General features: G+C 33.6%; 1 protein-coding gene and 1 long non-coding RNA gene across 4 annotated transcripts in view; one reads left to right on the forward strand and one right to left on the reverse strand.

Moving 5' to 3' along the window:
• The window catches only part of LOC309604771 (calcium-activated chloride channel regulator 1-like), a 33,128-nt gene extending 15,929 nt beyond the window's left edge, over positions 1 to 17,199 (reverse strand). Inside the window, 15 exon segments of the mRNA XM_082339719.1 lie at positions 150 to 301; positions 303 to 418; positions 547 to 564; positions 568 to 771; positions 1,474 to 1,571; positions 3,317 to 3,494; positions 6,221 to 6,433; positions 7,570 to 7,797; positions 11,534 to 11,623; positions 11,627 to 11,714; positions 13,722 to 13,830; position 14,603; positions 14,607 to 14,750; positions 14,952 to 15,092; positions 16,282 to 17,199. Coding sequence (XP_082195845.1) covers positions 150 to 301; positions 303 to 418; positions 547 to 564; positions 568 to 771; positions 1,474 to 1,571; positions 3,317 to 3,494; positions 6,221 to 6,433; positions 7,570 to 7,797; positions 11,534 to 11,623; positions 11,627 to 11,714; positions 13,722 to 13,830; position 14,603; positions 14,607 to 14,750; positions 14,952 to 15,092; positions 16,282 to 16,440 — 1,939 coding nt within the window. The 5' untranslated portion in view covers positions 16,441 to 17,199.
• The window catches only part of LOC309604795, a 184,717-nt gene that overhangs the window by 68,808 nt on the left and 97,554 nt on the right, over positions 1 to 18,355 (forward strand). The gene's annotated exons all lie outside the window — the stretch shown is intronic.

Below are 18,355 nucleotides of genomic sequence, written 5' to 3' on the forward strand. Positions count from 1 at the left end.
TAATTGAAAAGTTAAAAAGTTTTAAAACCATTAAAATTAAATTCACTTAAAATATGTTTCATTAGCATATATAGGAAATTTTGACTTCTAAGTCATGTGATTATAGTAGGATTTTAAGTTCAGTGGAAGTTGACGCAGATTCTTATTACCTGCACCATTGTCCCATAGCTCTAATGTTACTTGATGTCCATCTTCGGTTTCTATAACGGCTGTTACATTGATTCCCAGTACAGGCAAAAACCCTTGACTGACTTGTGCATAAACAATCAGTAGGTTAGGGTAATGGGCTGTATTTTGACTTGTGAACTGTTGCAATTACTAGGAGTGTAGTAGGACTTCTTGCTCGAGTAGTCACTGTCAGCATTTGCATTTGAAGGCTGGCATGATTATTTAGAAGGCTGTAAGTCCAAGTACCTGTCTGAAAATTTTAAAAATAGCTATTTGAGAGCTTTTGTAATATCTTCCTACTCCTGTATATGATGTTATCTTCATTTTTTCCTCAAAATTGGTTGATAAAGCATGGAGAAAATAAAAAAATATTCTTACCTCTGCAATACCTGGTATTCAAAGATAAGCAGATAGAATATTTAGCTTATCTTCTTTGAAATCTGAGGTTTTATATTTCTTTCCTTGTGGATCTTGGAGAAGAATTTCTGGCTTTTGTATTGTCCATGTGACAACAAAGAAAGTGGCATTTCCAATTGTACTGTCCACAGGCACTGTACCATTTATCCATTTCCTTCCTGTAATTGTCAAGGCTTTGCTTTCCAACTGTTACATAAATAAAAACAACAAACATGTGAAACTGATTTGTTATTACAGTTAGTAACATTTCAAAGTTTAGTCAGTTCAGAGTAATTCTAAATATACTTTTAAGATTTCAATTAAAATAACTAAGAATGATTTTGAAGAATTTTGCAAATGAAAAGCATTTATACTGATAAAAAATAGAAAAATCAAAAGAAAAAGTGACTATAAGTGTCACAAAAAGCAAATTCAATAAGGATATTACACCTGAAATGTTTTCAGGAAGAATAGTTATTTATTAGAGAAAGAAGTTACTATTTAGGATAATAAAAAGTTATTACAGGGCTTCCCTGGTGGCGCAGTGGTTGAGAGTCTCCCTGCCAATGCAGGGGACACGGGTTCGAGCCCTGGTCTGGGAAGATCCCGCATGCCGCGGAGCAACTGGGCCCGTGAGCCACAACTACTGAGCCTGCGCTCCGCAACAGGAGAGGCCGCGACAGTAAGAGGCCCGCGCACCGCGATGAAGAGTGGCCCCCGCTCGCCGCAACTGAAGAAAGCCCTTGCACGGAAACAAAGACGCAACACAGTCAAAAATAAATTAATTAATTAATTAAAAAAAAAAAGGGTCACTAAATCAGAATGGGATGCCCGCATACATTTATTTAAAAAAAAAAAAAAGTTATTACAAGTGTGAAAAGGCGAAGAATTTTTTTTAAAGATACTGACCTGAATAGCCTGCTGAGTGATGCTGCCACTTCTAGATGAAATTCTACTGAAAGCATTAGTAAGGCCATTTATCTCTTTATTGGCATAAAAACAATGTCCTCCCAAAATGGAATTTTATTTACCTTTATAATACTAATTTTATTTTATTTTTTAAATTTTTATTGGAGTATAGTTGATTCACAATGTTGTGTTAGTTTCAGGTATACAGCAAAGCGAATCAGTTATACATATACATATATCCACTCTTTTTTAGATTCTTTTCCCTGTTGAGTAGAGTTCCCTGTGCTATACAGTAGGTCCTTATTAGTTATCTATTTTATATATAGTAGTGTGTATATGTCAATCCCAGTCTCCCAATTTATCCCTCCCCCTGCTTTCACCCCTGGTAGCCATAAGTTTGTTTTCTACATCTGTGACTCTTTCTGTTTTGTAAATGAGTTCATTTGTACCATTTTTTTAGATTCCACATATAAGCGATATCATATGATATTTGTCTTTCTCTGTCTGACTTCACTCAGTATGACAGTCTCTAGGTCCATCCTTGTTGCTGCAAATGGCATTATTTCATTCATTATTATGGCTGAGTAATATTCCATATAATACTAATTTTAAATGGGAAAATCATGTTTGCTATTTTTTTAAAATTATTTATTTATTTATTTATTTATTTATGGCTGAGTTGGGTCTTCGTTTCTGCGCGAGGGCTTTCTCTAGTTGTGGCAAGCAGGGGCCACTCTTCATCGCGGTGTGCGGGCCTCTCACTATCGCGGCCTCTCTTGTTGTGGAGCACAGGCTCCAGACGCGCAGGCTCAGTAGTTGTGGCTCACGGGCCCAGTTGCTCTGCGGCATGTGGGATCCTCCCAGACCAGGGCTCGAACCCCCGTCCCCTGCATTGGCAGGCAGACTCTCAACCACTGCGCCATCAGGGAAGCCCATGTTTGCTATTATACTCTTATCAATATACTATAAAATACATTAAAAAATTTCTTTTTAAACTTACAGAAGATGAATTTCCCAGACCTTAGGAACTTTTAGTATATCAGTATCCTAGATGTAATCCTACAATAACTAAACCTTGCTCAAAATATGTTAGAACAAAGAAAAAACTAGCCAAATATTATTTTTATATCAATCATTAGATTTAAGTGCTTTCCACATTAGTAAAGCTGATCTAATCACCAAATAACATTATGAAAATTAAAGACAATTTTTAAACTAGCTGCTTATTTTCTAGTTGTATCTAAGATATACCAAAACAATTAGAGAATGACAGTTTAGAATAAAGTAAAAATTGATTAAGTGCAGAAAATAAATGATACAGGAGTTAATGAAGAGGGAGATAACTTAGGTGTCAGGAGCTGGAAAAGAATGGATTTCAGAGAGCAAGACTTGGTAATCAGGTCTCTAACTCTAGCCTTGGGCAAATCATTTCTATTCTCTAGGTTTATATTTCTTCCTCAGTGAAATAGGGCTATTTGAATCTCTACTTTAAGATTGAGCAGGACAGATACTGAGCCAGAATTTTGGAACTGCAGTTGAATTTCATTAGTAACCATGGAGAAAGAAGTTTCATTTTGGTGGTATTGGTAGAAAGTGGTGAGAAATGAATGAAGACAGAAAATGTTGACTAATATCAGAAAAAGCTAATATAGGTAGAAATGGAGAGAAGTGGGGGTGGGGAGAGGAAATATATTAATTTGAAGGACAAGGACAAGGAAAGGACAAAGATTAATTTTTTAGGATAGGAAAATTTTGAGCAGTTTGTAGTTTAAGGGGAAAGAGCCCCTGGAATGAGAGAAACTGAAAAAGTGTTTTCTATTCAAACTCTATTCCAAAGGTTTACCTGTCATATCTGACAGTGTCTCCAGTTCTTTGGCAGCAGAAGGTCCCAGAGCAATGGTATGGATGATCGCACCACTTTGTTTTACCTCCTCAAAGCATAAGTTTATTTCATTATCTTCCCCATCAGTTAGTAATATGATTTCAGAACCAGAAGTGCTTTGGTTACTGTGGATAACTGCCTGATAGTAAAAAACCAGATTATTAATTATACAATATAATATCTAAATAAATTAAACTAAGAATAAATCTGTTCTTTAGTCTTGTAGAAGTCTTTAGGCCTATGCATCAGAGTAGGCAAAAGGAAACTTTGTTTGTATTGTCATTCCAGGTTTTGTTGATTTGGAAATGAGTGTAACATACAATGGTCTTGTAGGTTTCCAAAGGCAGAATGTTAACAGTGCTTTCACATATACTTAAGCTACCCAAGAGAGAAAGAATAAAACACTGAGAACAATATCTAACACATAGTAAGTACTCAATGAATGTTAGCTATTATTATTATCCCAGGAGATACTTGGGGTAGAGGCAAATGACCCAGGCAGTTTGGAAGGTTGCACACTAGACAACATTTGTAAAGCCATGACTGAAGGCAGGTGTTCAAAGTTAAATGATGTGACGTGCCTTTTAACGCATTTTAGTTGCTAATTGAAGAATCTCAGGATTTCCTGGAAAAAACATTGACCTGTCATGAAGAAGGAAGTTCCTGAATTTATCAAGTATTATAATTTTGGGGGTATTTTCCTGATTTTTACCAAAAGTAGTGGCTAAGACAATTTACTCAGACAAATTGAGAGTAAATTCTTGCTCTGCCATTTGCTAAATAGAATAGCTAGTGTTTAGTTTCTCTATCATTCTTATATATGAATATATATTTATAATAGAGTTCTATAAATAGCTCACTGTAATGATTACCTTTTTGAACTTTGGAGTAAGAAAGACCAGATTTACCAATTACTGACTCTATGATCTTGAGAAAGATATTTAGTTACTCTGAACCTCAGTTTCTTTATGTGCAAAATGGGCATAAAAACAGTGCCTGACTAAAAAATTAATGGTAACGATAAAGTAAGATCATGAATGTAAAGCATTTAACATAGGCACTAATGTAGTATATGCTCAATAAATTTCAGATATTATTATGATTCTGTAAGTAAAAGCTTATATGTTGATATGGTTTCTTTACATGAGTAACAGAGGTTTTTTAATGTTTGAATGTAATTTGATATAATCTCTTCAGTAATAGACTCTGTGGTCAAAATGTCATAGCTATATATCAAAACATTAAGAAAAACATATAAGAACCAACATGTGCAAACATTATAACATATTCCCAAGATATAGTACTGTCATATTTTAGAAGTGAGTAGACATATATAAGAATTATGATTTTTATAATAATAGCAATCCTTTCTTGAGCACTTGTTTATCTTTTTTATTGAATTATAGTTGATTTACAATGTTATATTAGTTTCAGGTGTACAACATAGTAATTCACTCTTTATGAATTATACTCTATTTAAAGTTATTACAAAATAATGGCTATATTTCCCAGTGCTATACAATATATCCTTGTTGCTTACTTATTTTATATGTAGTAGTTTGTATCTCTTAATACCATACCCTAATCTTGCACCTTTCCCTTTCCTGTCCCCACTGGTAACCACTAGAGTGTTCTCTATATCTGTGAGTCTGTTTCTGTTTTGTTATATACATTCATTTGTGTTATTTTCTAGATTCTACATATAATTGATAACAGAGTTTTTGTCTTTCTCTGTCTGACTTATTTTCCTAAGCATCATACCCTCTAGGTCCATCCACATTGTTGCAAATGGAAGAATTCCATTCTTTTTTATGGCTGAGTAATATTCCATTGTATATATGTATTGTATATATACATACATACACCCTACATCTTCTTTATTCATTCATCTCTTGATGAACACTTGGGTTGCTTCCATATCATGGCTATTGTAAATGATGTTGCTATGAACATTAGGGGAGCCCTTATTTATCTGACATAGTTCCTATTAAATGAGATAGGTTCTGTTACTTTCCACGTTTCATTACTTGAGGAAACTGAGACTTTCTTAGTTGAGTAACTCACCCACAGTCATTTAGCTAGGCATAATAGAACCAGAATTCCAGGTTTGTCTGGATCTAGAACTTGTGTGTTTTCTTAAAGCAATATGATTTACAGCAAACAAATATCATGAGGAAAGCTAAGAGATGATATTAACTAGTGGCCAAAATAAGAGTAACACTCTCCACTTTTTAGCTGAGGCAATGAGAGGATCAGTGAAAGGAAACGGTTTTCCTTTCACTGAAAAAGAATATAAATAGGCTTAAATAGAGGCTGTCTTAGGTTGGAAGAAATTCAAATGAGTACTGAAGGTGTTTTAATATAGTTCACAATTTTTATTTCATTAAACTTCTATGTATCTGTCTTGAGTTTGGTACTATACTTGAGGAACTACCTCTATCTTTGTGATTTTTAAATGTCAATTTAACTTGATGAACTGGGGCTTTCTTTATCCGTAATATAAAAATATTAGTAATCTCCCTCTTCCACAATCCCCTTAACAGCATTATTTTCTCCTCATAGAAATTCAGACTATGGGAGTGATAAAGAAATGAGGAGCTCCTAACTAAGTAATGATGATTATGTGCACACAGGATTTTTCTTCCCTTTAACCACTCCTCAGCACAGCTCAGTTCCTCAAGGGCATGTTGGTGAAATAACCACACTCAGAGAGGATCCAACTATGAACAATAGTCAACAGAAGGTCTTTAAAAATTATTTAAGTGAGGGACCTCTAAGCTCACGACCCTTGTTCCAAGAGAGCTGGACAAAATTAAAAGCAATGATAAATGGCAAGTGATATTTAGAAAAGCATTCTTATTTTACCTGGAATCCTGCTTTGAGTCCCCTGCAAATTGAAGTTCCACCATCAGCTTCTTGAGGCAGATTTTGGTAAACATTATCATCAGTTATTTTTGTTAGATGATTTTGGATTTCAGCAACACTGTCAAATGTAACCATCCCAACCAAGGATCCCTTTTTGATAATTTGAATCAAGTGTAGTTCTGCTGCTTGATTCATTCGAAAGAGACGCTCTTGGGCTTCCCTGGTGGTGCAGTGGTTGAGAATCTGCCTGCCAATGCAGGGCACACGGATTCGAGCCCTGGTCTGGGAGGATCCCACATGCCGCGGAGCAACTGGGCCCGTGAGCCACAACTACTGAGCCTGCGCATCTGGAGCCTGTGCTCCGCAACAAGAGAGGCCGCGATAGTGAGAGGCCCGCGCACCGTGATGAAGAGTGGCCCCCGCTTGCCGCAGCTGGAGAAAGCCCTCGCCCAGAAACGAAGACCCAACACAGCCAAAAATAAATATAAAAAAAATAAATTAATTAATTTAAAAAAAAAAGAAAGAGATGGTCTTCCTGTAAGAAAAAGATGTCTGAACAATTCCTGAGTTTCCTCCAACCTTGACAGATTGGTGAAAGACAAAGTTCATGGGCCAGAGATCATAATAATAATTGATTACTGTGTTTTAGCGTTTAACTTCTTCATTATATTATAAGGAAATAATATTAAAGAAAAACTTTAAAAATCAGTCATGTTATACTTGGAAAAGCCTTAAAATTTTATACCTTCTTCTTGAACAGTAAGGAAATATTTTTAAAAAGCACACAAAAATGTTTGTTGCAACATAATTTTTGATAAGTTGAAAATCACCAAAATGTCCAATAATGGGGGTTATTTGACTAAATTATAATATGTGCATACCATATGACCTTTAAAACTTGTGTCATGGAATCGTGTTTTTCCTTGGGGAGTGTTTAAGGTATAGTAAGTAAAAAAATCATATTATAAAACATTATATAAGATATAATCACATTTCTGAGGAGGAAAAACAAAATACATGAACAGAAAAAAGATAGGAATGACATATGCTCCGTAGAATTATGGATGATTTTTGTCTTTTCTTTTTGTTCAGTTATGTTATTTCTAGTTTGCTAGAACTAAAAGTTAAAGAATAAACATCATCCATAATCCAATAACCTTAATATAACAATTATTTTTATTTTAGTATATTATCTTCTAGTGCTTGTCCATATAAAATCACTGTACTAAAATTTATTAGAATAATAAAAATATTTTTTCGTTAGCTTAGTAGAACTAAACCTAAGATTAAATTATATTTCTATTAGCTTAAATACCTAATTTAGGAGAGCTAACAAATAAACGTCTTACTGAATTCATGCTTCCAGATTTATCAAATAACAAACAGACTACCTGCTGTTTGGACTTGAGTAACGAAAATATAGGATGAGTCGGTGGATTCATTTCTGTCATGGGAGATATATTCTGAAAGTCATCAGAGTCCATGATTACATCCCATGTGGTTCTGCCATTGCACATTTTGTTTTGTAGGTTTGGAGCTTCTGTATCGTGTGTTTTTTCTGTACAAAATTCAGTCACCTGGGAAAAATCAGTTGAAAGACAATAGTACGGTAACTGACGAGGCATTACCTTCCTTTCCAAATATACAGTTGGCTGCCTTATACATCCTCCACAGATTTTATCTCCTGACAATTAAAAATTGTTTCATAATCTAACATTCTCACATCCATTTTGCATACTTGAATGGAGAAAAAGCAAATTAAAACCATCACTATGCACTGGAAATTTATTTGGTAATTCTTTTAGGTATAGGTAGATCATAGCACTGGGGGATGATGGCGGCTGACGCAACTGCTTAAGCTAACTTCTTACTTTCCCTTCTAGACTCTTGGGGGACTCAAGCCTTGAAATAAGTTTAATGGAAAAAGGGACAGGATTTGCAGTAATTTCTAGCTTCCCCCTAAAAGTGGGGTAAAGAAAATGGCCTTCTTTAATTGCCTAAGTATTTTCTATCTCTTTATAGTTTATTGAAAAACTTGAGAACAGATATTCTAACAATCTCAAATGTAATTGGCTCTGGTGAACTTAGACATAAATAAAATAATATTCCCCAAAAAATAATGAAAGTGTGGGAAGAAAATGAGGAAATGTGATTGCTTCTCTTTGAGTTGCAAATGGTGAGTTGTATCCAGTAATTCTGCCAAATATTTCATTACTATAGAATCTATGAAAATCCTCCAAGTTTTGAAAACCTAGTAACTTGGAAAAACACTAGCATAAACTAGTAGCATTCAGGAAAGGATTCGTCTTGCGGTAAAGCCTCAGCTTTATAAATATCATTTTGTTTTTTTAAATGCCCTCCTCATATAAATCTCCTGCTGTAAGCTCAGATTTAGAACTAAATTATTAAACTTGAATACCTTTTATTCAAGTTTTAAGAGTTTGTTTTCCTTCTGTTAAGTTTCTGATCTACATTTTTCAGAAGGGGTTATATTGGATGGGAGAAAAATATAGTTTTCAGTCAAAACAGTGATTTATAATCAACTTGATGATATGAAATGCCTACCAAATGTGGCTCCTCTTGCTACTGTCACTGCCTTTATTCAGGGCCTTCAGGTCTCTTATCTGCCTATTGCCATGGCCCTCCAACTGGTCTCCCTGCCTCCACTATCTCACTTCCTTTTGTTTTTCACAGTCAAAAACAAATTATCATCCTGAAAGGATAAGCTGGTTACATCACTAGTCTGAAGTTGATAAAATAAAATCCAAACACCTTAGTTTTGTAGGTTCCAATTTTGTGTTTCAATCTCATTTCTTGCTTCTTCTTCCTCACCATGTATGCTTTGCTTATAGAACACTGAACTTTCTCCTGTCCTTAGAGTATGCCAGAAACTTTCACAAGGCTCTCGCTAATACAAATGGAAAAGGAAATTTGTGCAAATTAGAAAAAGGTGCCCTTTTCTCAAGTTCTTTTACTGCTGTCTAACTGAAAAGTGTTCTAATAAATACGAAAATCTTTAGTGACCATGATGCAAGTAATTTGGGCAGTGCTCAACTTGTACAGTCATGTGTGGCATCCTGTATTTTTCTTCTTTTTTTAAATCTTTTTTCTTTCTTTCTTTCTTTTTACATCTTTAGTGGAGTATAATTGCTTTACAATGTGTTAGTTTCTGCTGTATAACAAAGTGAATCAGCTATATGTATACATATTATCCCATTATCCCGTCCCTCTCATCCCTGTATTTTTCCATCTTTGTTTCTGTAAACCTGTTTCTTTGCCTAGAATACCCTTCCCCTTCCTGCTTTAGCAAGTTCATACTAATTTTATTTCCAAATCCCAGCTCAAAACTCATCTCATTAGACACAATTTTCTGACCCCCAATTGGAGACATTTGCTGTACTCTCATGGCACTTAGTTTCTATTTCTTCCTACTTTGTATTCATATTTATTTTTCTTTTATCTCTACCTCTCTCACTAAATTGAGTTCTTCAAGAACAGTTATTTTTAATTATTTCTATATTTTTTCAGTTCCTAACATGGTGCTGGACATGAAGTGGGAATAATGAATTTTAAAGAAAGAAAAGCATGGACTTGAATATTCATTATTTCAGATCATATTTCTCTTGGGTCTGAGCTTATGCCCTGGGTACAGATGCTATGCAATATATTTAGTCTATGTTACGATAATTAGAAGGTTGTGTTATTATGCACAAGATATATGGTTAAAGTACAGTATTTATCTCTGAGCCATATCTTACATAATTAGTTGCCCTCCATATTTCACTTACATGATTTTCTTTCATTATTATTTATTTTTCAGGTAGGCAGCATGAGTTATCTCCTCATAGTCAAATGCTTTTGGAATTTATAATTTGATACAGACAGTATATATTCCAATTATCCTCTTGTGTCACATGATCTGATATTCTATTTGGATGCTGAACTTTGGCTGCCTTTGTGGATCCAGATTCAGCAGGTTAAAGTGAAACTTCTAGATTCATGTTTCAGATATTCCCAGGAGGGAGTTTTATTAAGCTGGAAAACAATTTCTACTTAAATATCTCATTGGATTCATTTAGGAGTTTTAGAAAAAAATATCGAGTCTATATTTTTACTCAGGTCCTTCATCATTAATGCCCTAGACTCCAAAACAATTTTAAATCTTATTGGAAAGACTAGGCCTTTCCAAACCTCTATGCATAGAAGCCTATGTTGCTAGTAATTTGGTATGTGAAAATTTGCTTCTTTTAAATGTTAGTTTACTATCTAGAGATAGTATACTTTATCTTGATTTGTTGTTTTTGATAACTTTCATATGTTTCATATTTTAAAGTCTTTTTTACATGTTTGGAAACTTTCATTAGGTAGCTATAATATGTTTGCATTAATTAAGCCTGGATTTATCCAGGGAAAGAGACAATTTCCTATTATCCAAATATTTTATAAATTTAAAAAATAAAAAATTTTAAGTTTATTTTATACTCACCTTGTGCTAAGCACTGTAATCGTACTTTCTTTATATTAGCTCTCATAAAACTAACAGCAATAACACTGTAAAGTGAGTTTTATAATTCCTATTTAAAAGACTAGAGAATTAAATCTCAGATTTAGCAGTTTGCTCATAGTAACACAGCTCGAAAATGACAGACTGGGTTTTGACATCAGATCTGTCTGACTCTAAGTCACCTGTTCTTATCTACTGAAGTTTATACATTTAACCAAATATTTCAGGTCAAACATTGGCTTTGGAACTTGAATTATTGTGTTGTTATTTTTTAATCAGTCAGATTGGTGATTGTGAACCTTTCCTCTTTTGTTGTTCTGTAGAGACAGAGCTGTTTATGTTTTCACAATATCACTCTGCAAAACTTAGTGTGCTTTAGTGTGAAGAAAATGGAAAATAGAGACTGTCAGTACTTTCCCAAGCTACAGAATGAATTACTTTGGAATAGTAATATGAATAACACTTAGAAGAAAGAATTAAAAGTAAGGTTGTAGTTCTAGACACAAGTCCACAGAAGTCAAATGAGGGAAGGGATGTAATAAGAAATTCTGTGATGCCAATGAGAAGGGTACAGTTCTACCTCTGAAGAAAAAAAAAAAAGCAGGTTAGTAAGAAAGGGTGGAATAATTTCCAGATACACCCTGACAAGACTGGATACACAGGACTGGCTAAAATGGCTATTAATTAACTGTCTTAGTAATTTCCCTTATTTCTATTGGTGTATATAATTTCATAGGAGAAAATCCAGCTTCCCTAATTAATTTTTCCTAAAGGGTTCCTTTGTGAGACTAGAAAAAGAAGGTACTTACAGAATGGAGACTTTGCATAAACATAATGGACTCCCTTGCAGTCTGGGATTTTTCTGGGATGAATATACATTTTGCTTCATACAGCCTTGTCTATGAGTCACCTCTGCATGGCCTTGTCATGCAGCTGCCTCCCTGGCATTTCTTGAAAACCACGTTTATACCAGTAATATGAATTGAACATCTGTGATGAATGAATTAGATTATATTTGTACATGAAGGCCAGAGAAATTATGAATAAAGATTAGCATCCTAAAATCATTCCCTCAGTGATAATTGCTATAGACCATGTACCAAAATTCCATTTTGACAAAAGTAGGCACAGTGTCCTCCCCCTATTTACCATTGATTTCAACAAGAACAGTAATGTTAATTCATATTTCATAATGTTCACTGCTCATTAATGTGATTAATATATCTATTATCCTTGTGACCTTGAGCTTAAGATGATAATTCCTAACTCACAAGGATGTTGTGAAAATTAAGTGAGTTAAGAGATACAGAGGAGTTGCTTCCCAGCAGGGAGGGGAGAGTCAATATTATGCTTAAAACCCTCTTAAATTTCTTGTGTATGGTACATATGTACATATATATATATACACACAAATATATATATTGCTATATAGGTGTATACATATATGCATGTATACCAAACATACAAAACCATGTGTGGTTTTTGTGTTTACAGCATTTTACAATTTACATTTGAAAATCACTGAGCTAGACTGAAAGAAGAAATGAAAATAAACCCTGCATGGAAATGCTTGTGCATTCCAACATTTTGGTCTTTATAAGTAAGATAATTGTCAAGGTCCTGGCAGAGAATGAGGTGGGGTGGGGTATGGGTAAAAGATAAAAGGAGTTCTTGTTTATCTGCAGGATTTACTCCCATTCTGTGTTAATATTAAACTTCAAAACATTAATCTATTTAAATAAATTTATTTGTATTGCAAGGATTAAAGGAGATGGTTAGTCATGTTTTCCAAGAGGGTTAGCTCTAGAGTAAAAGCCTGAAAACTAAACTTACACTGCCTCCAGCAAAGTGCCTGGCACACAGTAGGAGCTCAATAAATGTTATATTAGATACTTGTTTTTACTAATATATCTCTTTTTATGACTGATAAGGAAACATTTATTTTTCATTAATTTATTAAAAATTGGTTGTTTGATACATTCTTTGTTTAGCTTTTACTTTGTACCATGCCCAAGGCTAGGGGATTAAAAAAAAAATCAGCCCTCAAGGATCTTAAAACACAGACAATTACTGCCCAGTGTGACAGAAGCCCATGCACATTGCTTTGGGAACAGTGTCAAGGATGTCTAACCCCAAATGGAGGGAGAGGAAATACACTTAGGGAAGAAGCATTTAAACTGAGTCTTGAAGGATGAACAAGCATTGTTTGAATAAGGGAGATGGTGCTGGGAGGAGTTGCGTGGGAGGAGGTGACAGTAATGAGTGTCCTGGGTTGAAAGCCTCCTCTGTGTGAAAGATTCCAGGCAGCTTAGGAGAGATAAAGCAAACAACACAAAGGCATTTTTCTACCACACCTCTTTTCTCTAATATGTTTTTTTATCCTAAAGACTTATTTTCTATTACACTGATTTCTATTGTTCTTTAATACTCATTAACTACTCCATGTGCTTGACATTTTTAATTTAAATATCTCGTCTATTCATAAATAGGACCTGTCTAAATCTACCCAGAATTATACTTCTTAAAAAATAATTTTCTCACTTATCCTTATGAAAAGTACTTCTTTAAGCTCAAGATTAAATGAAAAATAAATATATTTAATATGAGGCTCTAACAGTTTAATTGATTTCAATGAAACAGATTCACCTTAAAAACTTATGAATCAAACGGAATAAAAGATTGGGTAGGAACTTGAACTCTAATTCTCAGATATCTTAAGTTTTAGGGTACAACTTTTTTCTTTCTCTTTCCTCTGACAATAACATATTTTTAGTACAACTCCCATGAATACTGAAGTTTTTCCCAAATTTTGATTGATCTTGATTCCAAGGTGTAATACCAGAAATTGTTGGATAGATATATAGTGGGGCAGGTTGGATATTGCAATTAACTCTATGAGCATTCAACCACTGAGGTAGCCTTTGTTTGCCAAGTACAGAAAATTAAAAAGTCATAAGTGAAAAGTTTTGAAAACAGATTTGTTTAATAGAATGATACCTTGTTGCTTCAATAGTGTTTCTTCTGGAAATATAGAATGGCTGGTCCACATTATACTTATCAAATATTCCCCATCGGAGATGGGCCCACTCATGGACAAATACTCTGCCTATGAGAGAATATTGCCACTTATAAATTTATGTTTAAAATACACGTATCCCGGCTTTATGAAAGTTCACGTTACACCGCTTCACTTTTACGAAAGACCTTAGTACCTGTTTTTGCTAACAGAAAGAAGTTTGAAGAGAACTTTCGCTTTTATGAAAAAAGGCGAAAAGTAAAAATAGCAATCAGCATTTGTTTCGCAGCCAGCTGTTTTACAGACAGCACACACCCAGAGCAGGAAGAATGGCACCACCAAGCTCCTTCCCTGGGAACTGCACTCAGCATCTCACCCTCAAACCCCATAGATTTGAACTGTGTCTGTGAGCATCTGTGCTTTATCTCGACATATTTTGTTCATCTGTTAACAAGATGTGTCCTAAGGTAATTGCTTCTTTGCTGTATACAATTTTGACTTATGAAAGGTTTCATAGAAACGCTTCTTTTGGATAGTGGGGGAAACCTGTATTTAACTATTTTCCTTATATTTTAAGTCTCCCTTCCCCATATCCTCAACCTAACTGAGTCAAGGAAATCTAGAAATTGACAACTTTCATTAGGCCAAAGAAGTTAAAATGGGTTAGTATCAATAAATGGTTAATTTTATTATTAAACACACACAAAAATAAATATAATTAGGTTGAACATAGCTAGTAAATTTCCAAAGGTATTAATACCTATTTTTTCCTTTAAAAATAAAAAAAAACAACCCATTAATCACAATGTTATATTTGTTTCCAGTGGAAATAAAAATAGAAGTATAAAATAGATATCCCTACCTCAGGACCCATAGATAGGCAAATTATTAGTCAACAAGAAGTTTGGAGTAAAATGTATATATTGTCCTTTTTCTCCACATTTTCCATGTTGAAGTGTATAGGGATCATCTCCATATTTTAGGTAAGGATTAGCAACTATGACATCTGCCTAAAAAGCAGAAGAGCAAACAAGCCAAAACAGATCCCAAGAGCAATAGAAACAAGGAATTTTTCATCTAAATTAAGACCAGTAATATTATTAATTTAAATACTGAAGTAGTCATTAGTAATTACTAAAAAATTATGAGTATTAATTTTTTTAAATCACAGGAAGAAAGAAACAGTTTAGGAGCTAGATAAAATACCCTACCTGGTCATATGCTTCTTGTTTTGGCATTAAGTACTCAGATTTTGACTTCCACGTCATTGGAATTAAAATGCTTACATTCCTGAAATAAACTCTTCGTTTGGTGGCATGAAACAGGTAAGTAGAAGCTTCAGTTACCATTTCCTGACAAAATTAAAAATACCTTGTAGTAACAATTTCACAATGAAATGAACATGAAAGTGTACATACAAACAAGAAGAAGCTAATTTAAGCCCCTCTCCCCAAATATTTTGGCAAAGACTAACTGAAAAATAGGTTACATTTTACTATATTTCTCTAGTCTGTAAACTCTCATTTTTATATACTTAGAAATCAATTCTTTATTTTTCACTTATCCAGACCTGCATTCAGCGTTATGGGTTGGAGCAGGGAGTGAGGGTGCTAGGTGAGATATAAAGGTGATTAAGACTGGCAGTCTGTTGGCAAGTTGCTTATTGAATTGAACAGAGGTGCTTAAAATGGGGTTGGGAGTTTAAAGTTTGGTAGATTTTATACTGTTGTTAATTGAAAAAACTATTTTGCTAGATTTATTTTGAGTTATCTTCTCATAAGGAATGTGTTCATAAAAGGCAAAGTTTTACCAAGCAGTGATTTTCTGAAAATATGAAGGTCATTGGCTTCAAATTCCAGTTTTGCTACTTATTGTATGACTGTACAAATCACTTAACTTCTCTCAATTTATACAACAAGGGTAATTAATAATCTCTATTCTTGACCACCTCATAGGGATATTGAGAGGATCAAAGAAAGTAGTATATATTAGAGTGCTATATATAGAGTATTTTATTATAATGACTAACCCAGATAAAATTAGGAAGTAAGTCAGCTTCAAAAATAAGTAATATTTTCTTTAAGATCAGATACCTAAGAATTTCAAAATTTTTAGAGTTGAACAAGTATGAACAACTGAAAAAACTGAAAAAATATATAAGATAATGAACCTCTAGGGCTTAAATGGAGGTTAGTTATTGAAACATTATAAAAGTAACTTCATAAAGATCAAATTAGAAAATAATTCTCCAGTAGCTCGAAGGTCTTTCTTTTAGCTTAATGAGTTGAAAAAATATTAGTAGTTTGGCCTTTTAATAATTCATTTGGAGAATGACTAATGCTATTAATATATAATACATAATATTTAAACTAAGCAGATATTAATCTTGACAGTTTAGATACATGCTATATAAATGACGAATACTGTCTAAGCAATTTTGGAAAGTTACAACTCTGTGTGAATGTGTGTATGTGCCTAGGCAACATGAGTTGAAAATACTCAATGAAATAAATATAAATGGATAATAAAATTTTCACTTACCTTTATGTCTTGAATGAGTTTTTCATCTTCTGGCACACTGGGGTTAATTGCAATGACAGTGCCATCATATCCATTGTTAATCAAATTTACCATTGAGCTTTTCATTCCAGGCAAGAGATGCAAAGTTAGGAACAGAATAACATTCAGAGTGAGCACCATTTTTTCGCATGTTACAATAAACCTATTGGAAATATAAGGAGAGTATTTATGTACCAGCTTAACTCAGAAATTTGACTCTAGACCCAAATATTTGCAAAAATATATTACTAAAATATATATATATATTATTGCTAAAATATTTTGATGAACTTCTTTATCTTATTCTAAAGAGTTCTTTAATTGTTAAGTAGCAATGGGGATTATGCTGAACATTTATGATACTTTCTAAGACAGCTAAGGTGTTAAATACTCATTGAATTGAGCAATTCTTTTAGATTGTTTGTGTAGTCATCATCCTCATCATGGTGATCATTCTTTGTCTTCATTGTCATCATCATCAAATAGTATTAGATATTTTCCAGTTCTGGGATCTGTTTACAGAAAAGTGCTCTGTGGAAGGATGAGGAACTGAAATGAAAAGCACCAGGAAATAACAGATAAAAAAGGCGCGTTTAAAAACAAAACAAACCAAAAATGAATAAAGAAACTAGAGTGAGAGTGGCAGTGAATTAGGATTTCTATTCTTCTTTAGGTGGGAGTCATATTATAAGCACAGTGGTTGGGAACAGCTATGGGTCAAGCGGGAAATGGGGTTTTTTGTTACTTTCTCTGATGACTTCTTGGGTATTTCAGTTTTCAAATAGCACTGAATGCTTTAAGTCCTTGTATAACTTGAAAACTTAAGATGCTTCAATTAGATTTCTTTTTTGGATTGAACACAAATCTGCCAATATTCCTTAGCTTGAAATAGTTGTACACATAGCATTGTAAGCTGGCTTTAGAGTCAGATGAATCTAAACCTGACCCTTGCCTTGGTCATTTAACAGTCATGTGATTCTTTTTAAAAATAGAGGTATAGTTGAGGTACAATATTATATAAGTTTCAGGTGTACAACCTAGTGATTCACAATTTTTAAAGATTATATTACATTTACAGTTATAAAATATTGGCTATATTCCCTGTGTTGTACAGTATATCCTTGTAGCTTATTTTATGCATAGTAGTTTGTAGCTCTTAATCCCCTACCCCTATCTTGCCCGACCCTTCTTCCCTCTTCCCACTGGTAATCACTAGTTCTCTATATCTGTGAGTTTGTTTCCTTTTTTGTTATGTTCACTGGTTTGTTGTATTCTTTATATTTCACATATAAATGAAATCATACAGTATTTGTCTTTCTCTGTCTGACTTATTTCACCTAGCATAATGCCCTCTACATCCATCCATGTTGTCACAAATGGCAAGATTTCATTCTTTTTTATGGGTAATAATCCATTACATATATATACTACATCTTCTTTGTCCATTCATCTATTGATGGGCACTTGGGTTACTTCCATATCTTGGCTATTGTAAATAATGCTACAATGAACATAAGGATGCATATATCTTTTCTATTTCATGTTTTTCTTTTCTTTGGATAAATATCGAGGAGTGGAATTGCTGGATCATACGGTAGTTCTATTTTTTTTATTTTTTGAGAAATCTCCATACTGCTCAGTGTTCTGCTCTTTAAATTAGAGTACAGAAATGAGTAAAACATAGGCTCTGCCTATGAATCCAGTTTCAGAATCCATGTTTTTAAAGTATATGCAACATATACTACTTTTCAAAAGGGTGCATCAGTGAGTATCAGCCTAGAAAATTATTTTGAAAGCAGTTTCTTTTTATTTCTATTACAGACTAGTACTTGACAGTACAAAATCGAAGAGAACGTGGATTGCTATAATTAATTGCTATAAATCAATAGAATTTTTATCTTGTTTCAATTTTAGGTTGAATAGTGGAATTTTCAAAAGACTGTTTTGCCATGAAAACTTAAGTACAAGTCTTTCAGAATTCAATTATTCATTTTTTGATATTTTGGGGACAGAAAACCTTTCAATAAACAATTCTTAAGTTGTATCTGAAATTGAA

This window comes from Balaenoptera borealis (genome assembly GCF_965194805.1).
Source record: "Balaenoptera borealis genome assembly, chromosome: 1".
Lineage (NCBI taxonomy): Eukaryota > Metazoa > Chordata > Mammalia > Artiodactyla > Balaenopteridae > Balaenoptera > Balaenoptera borealis.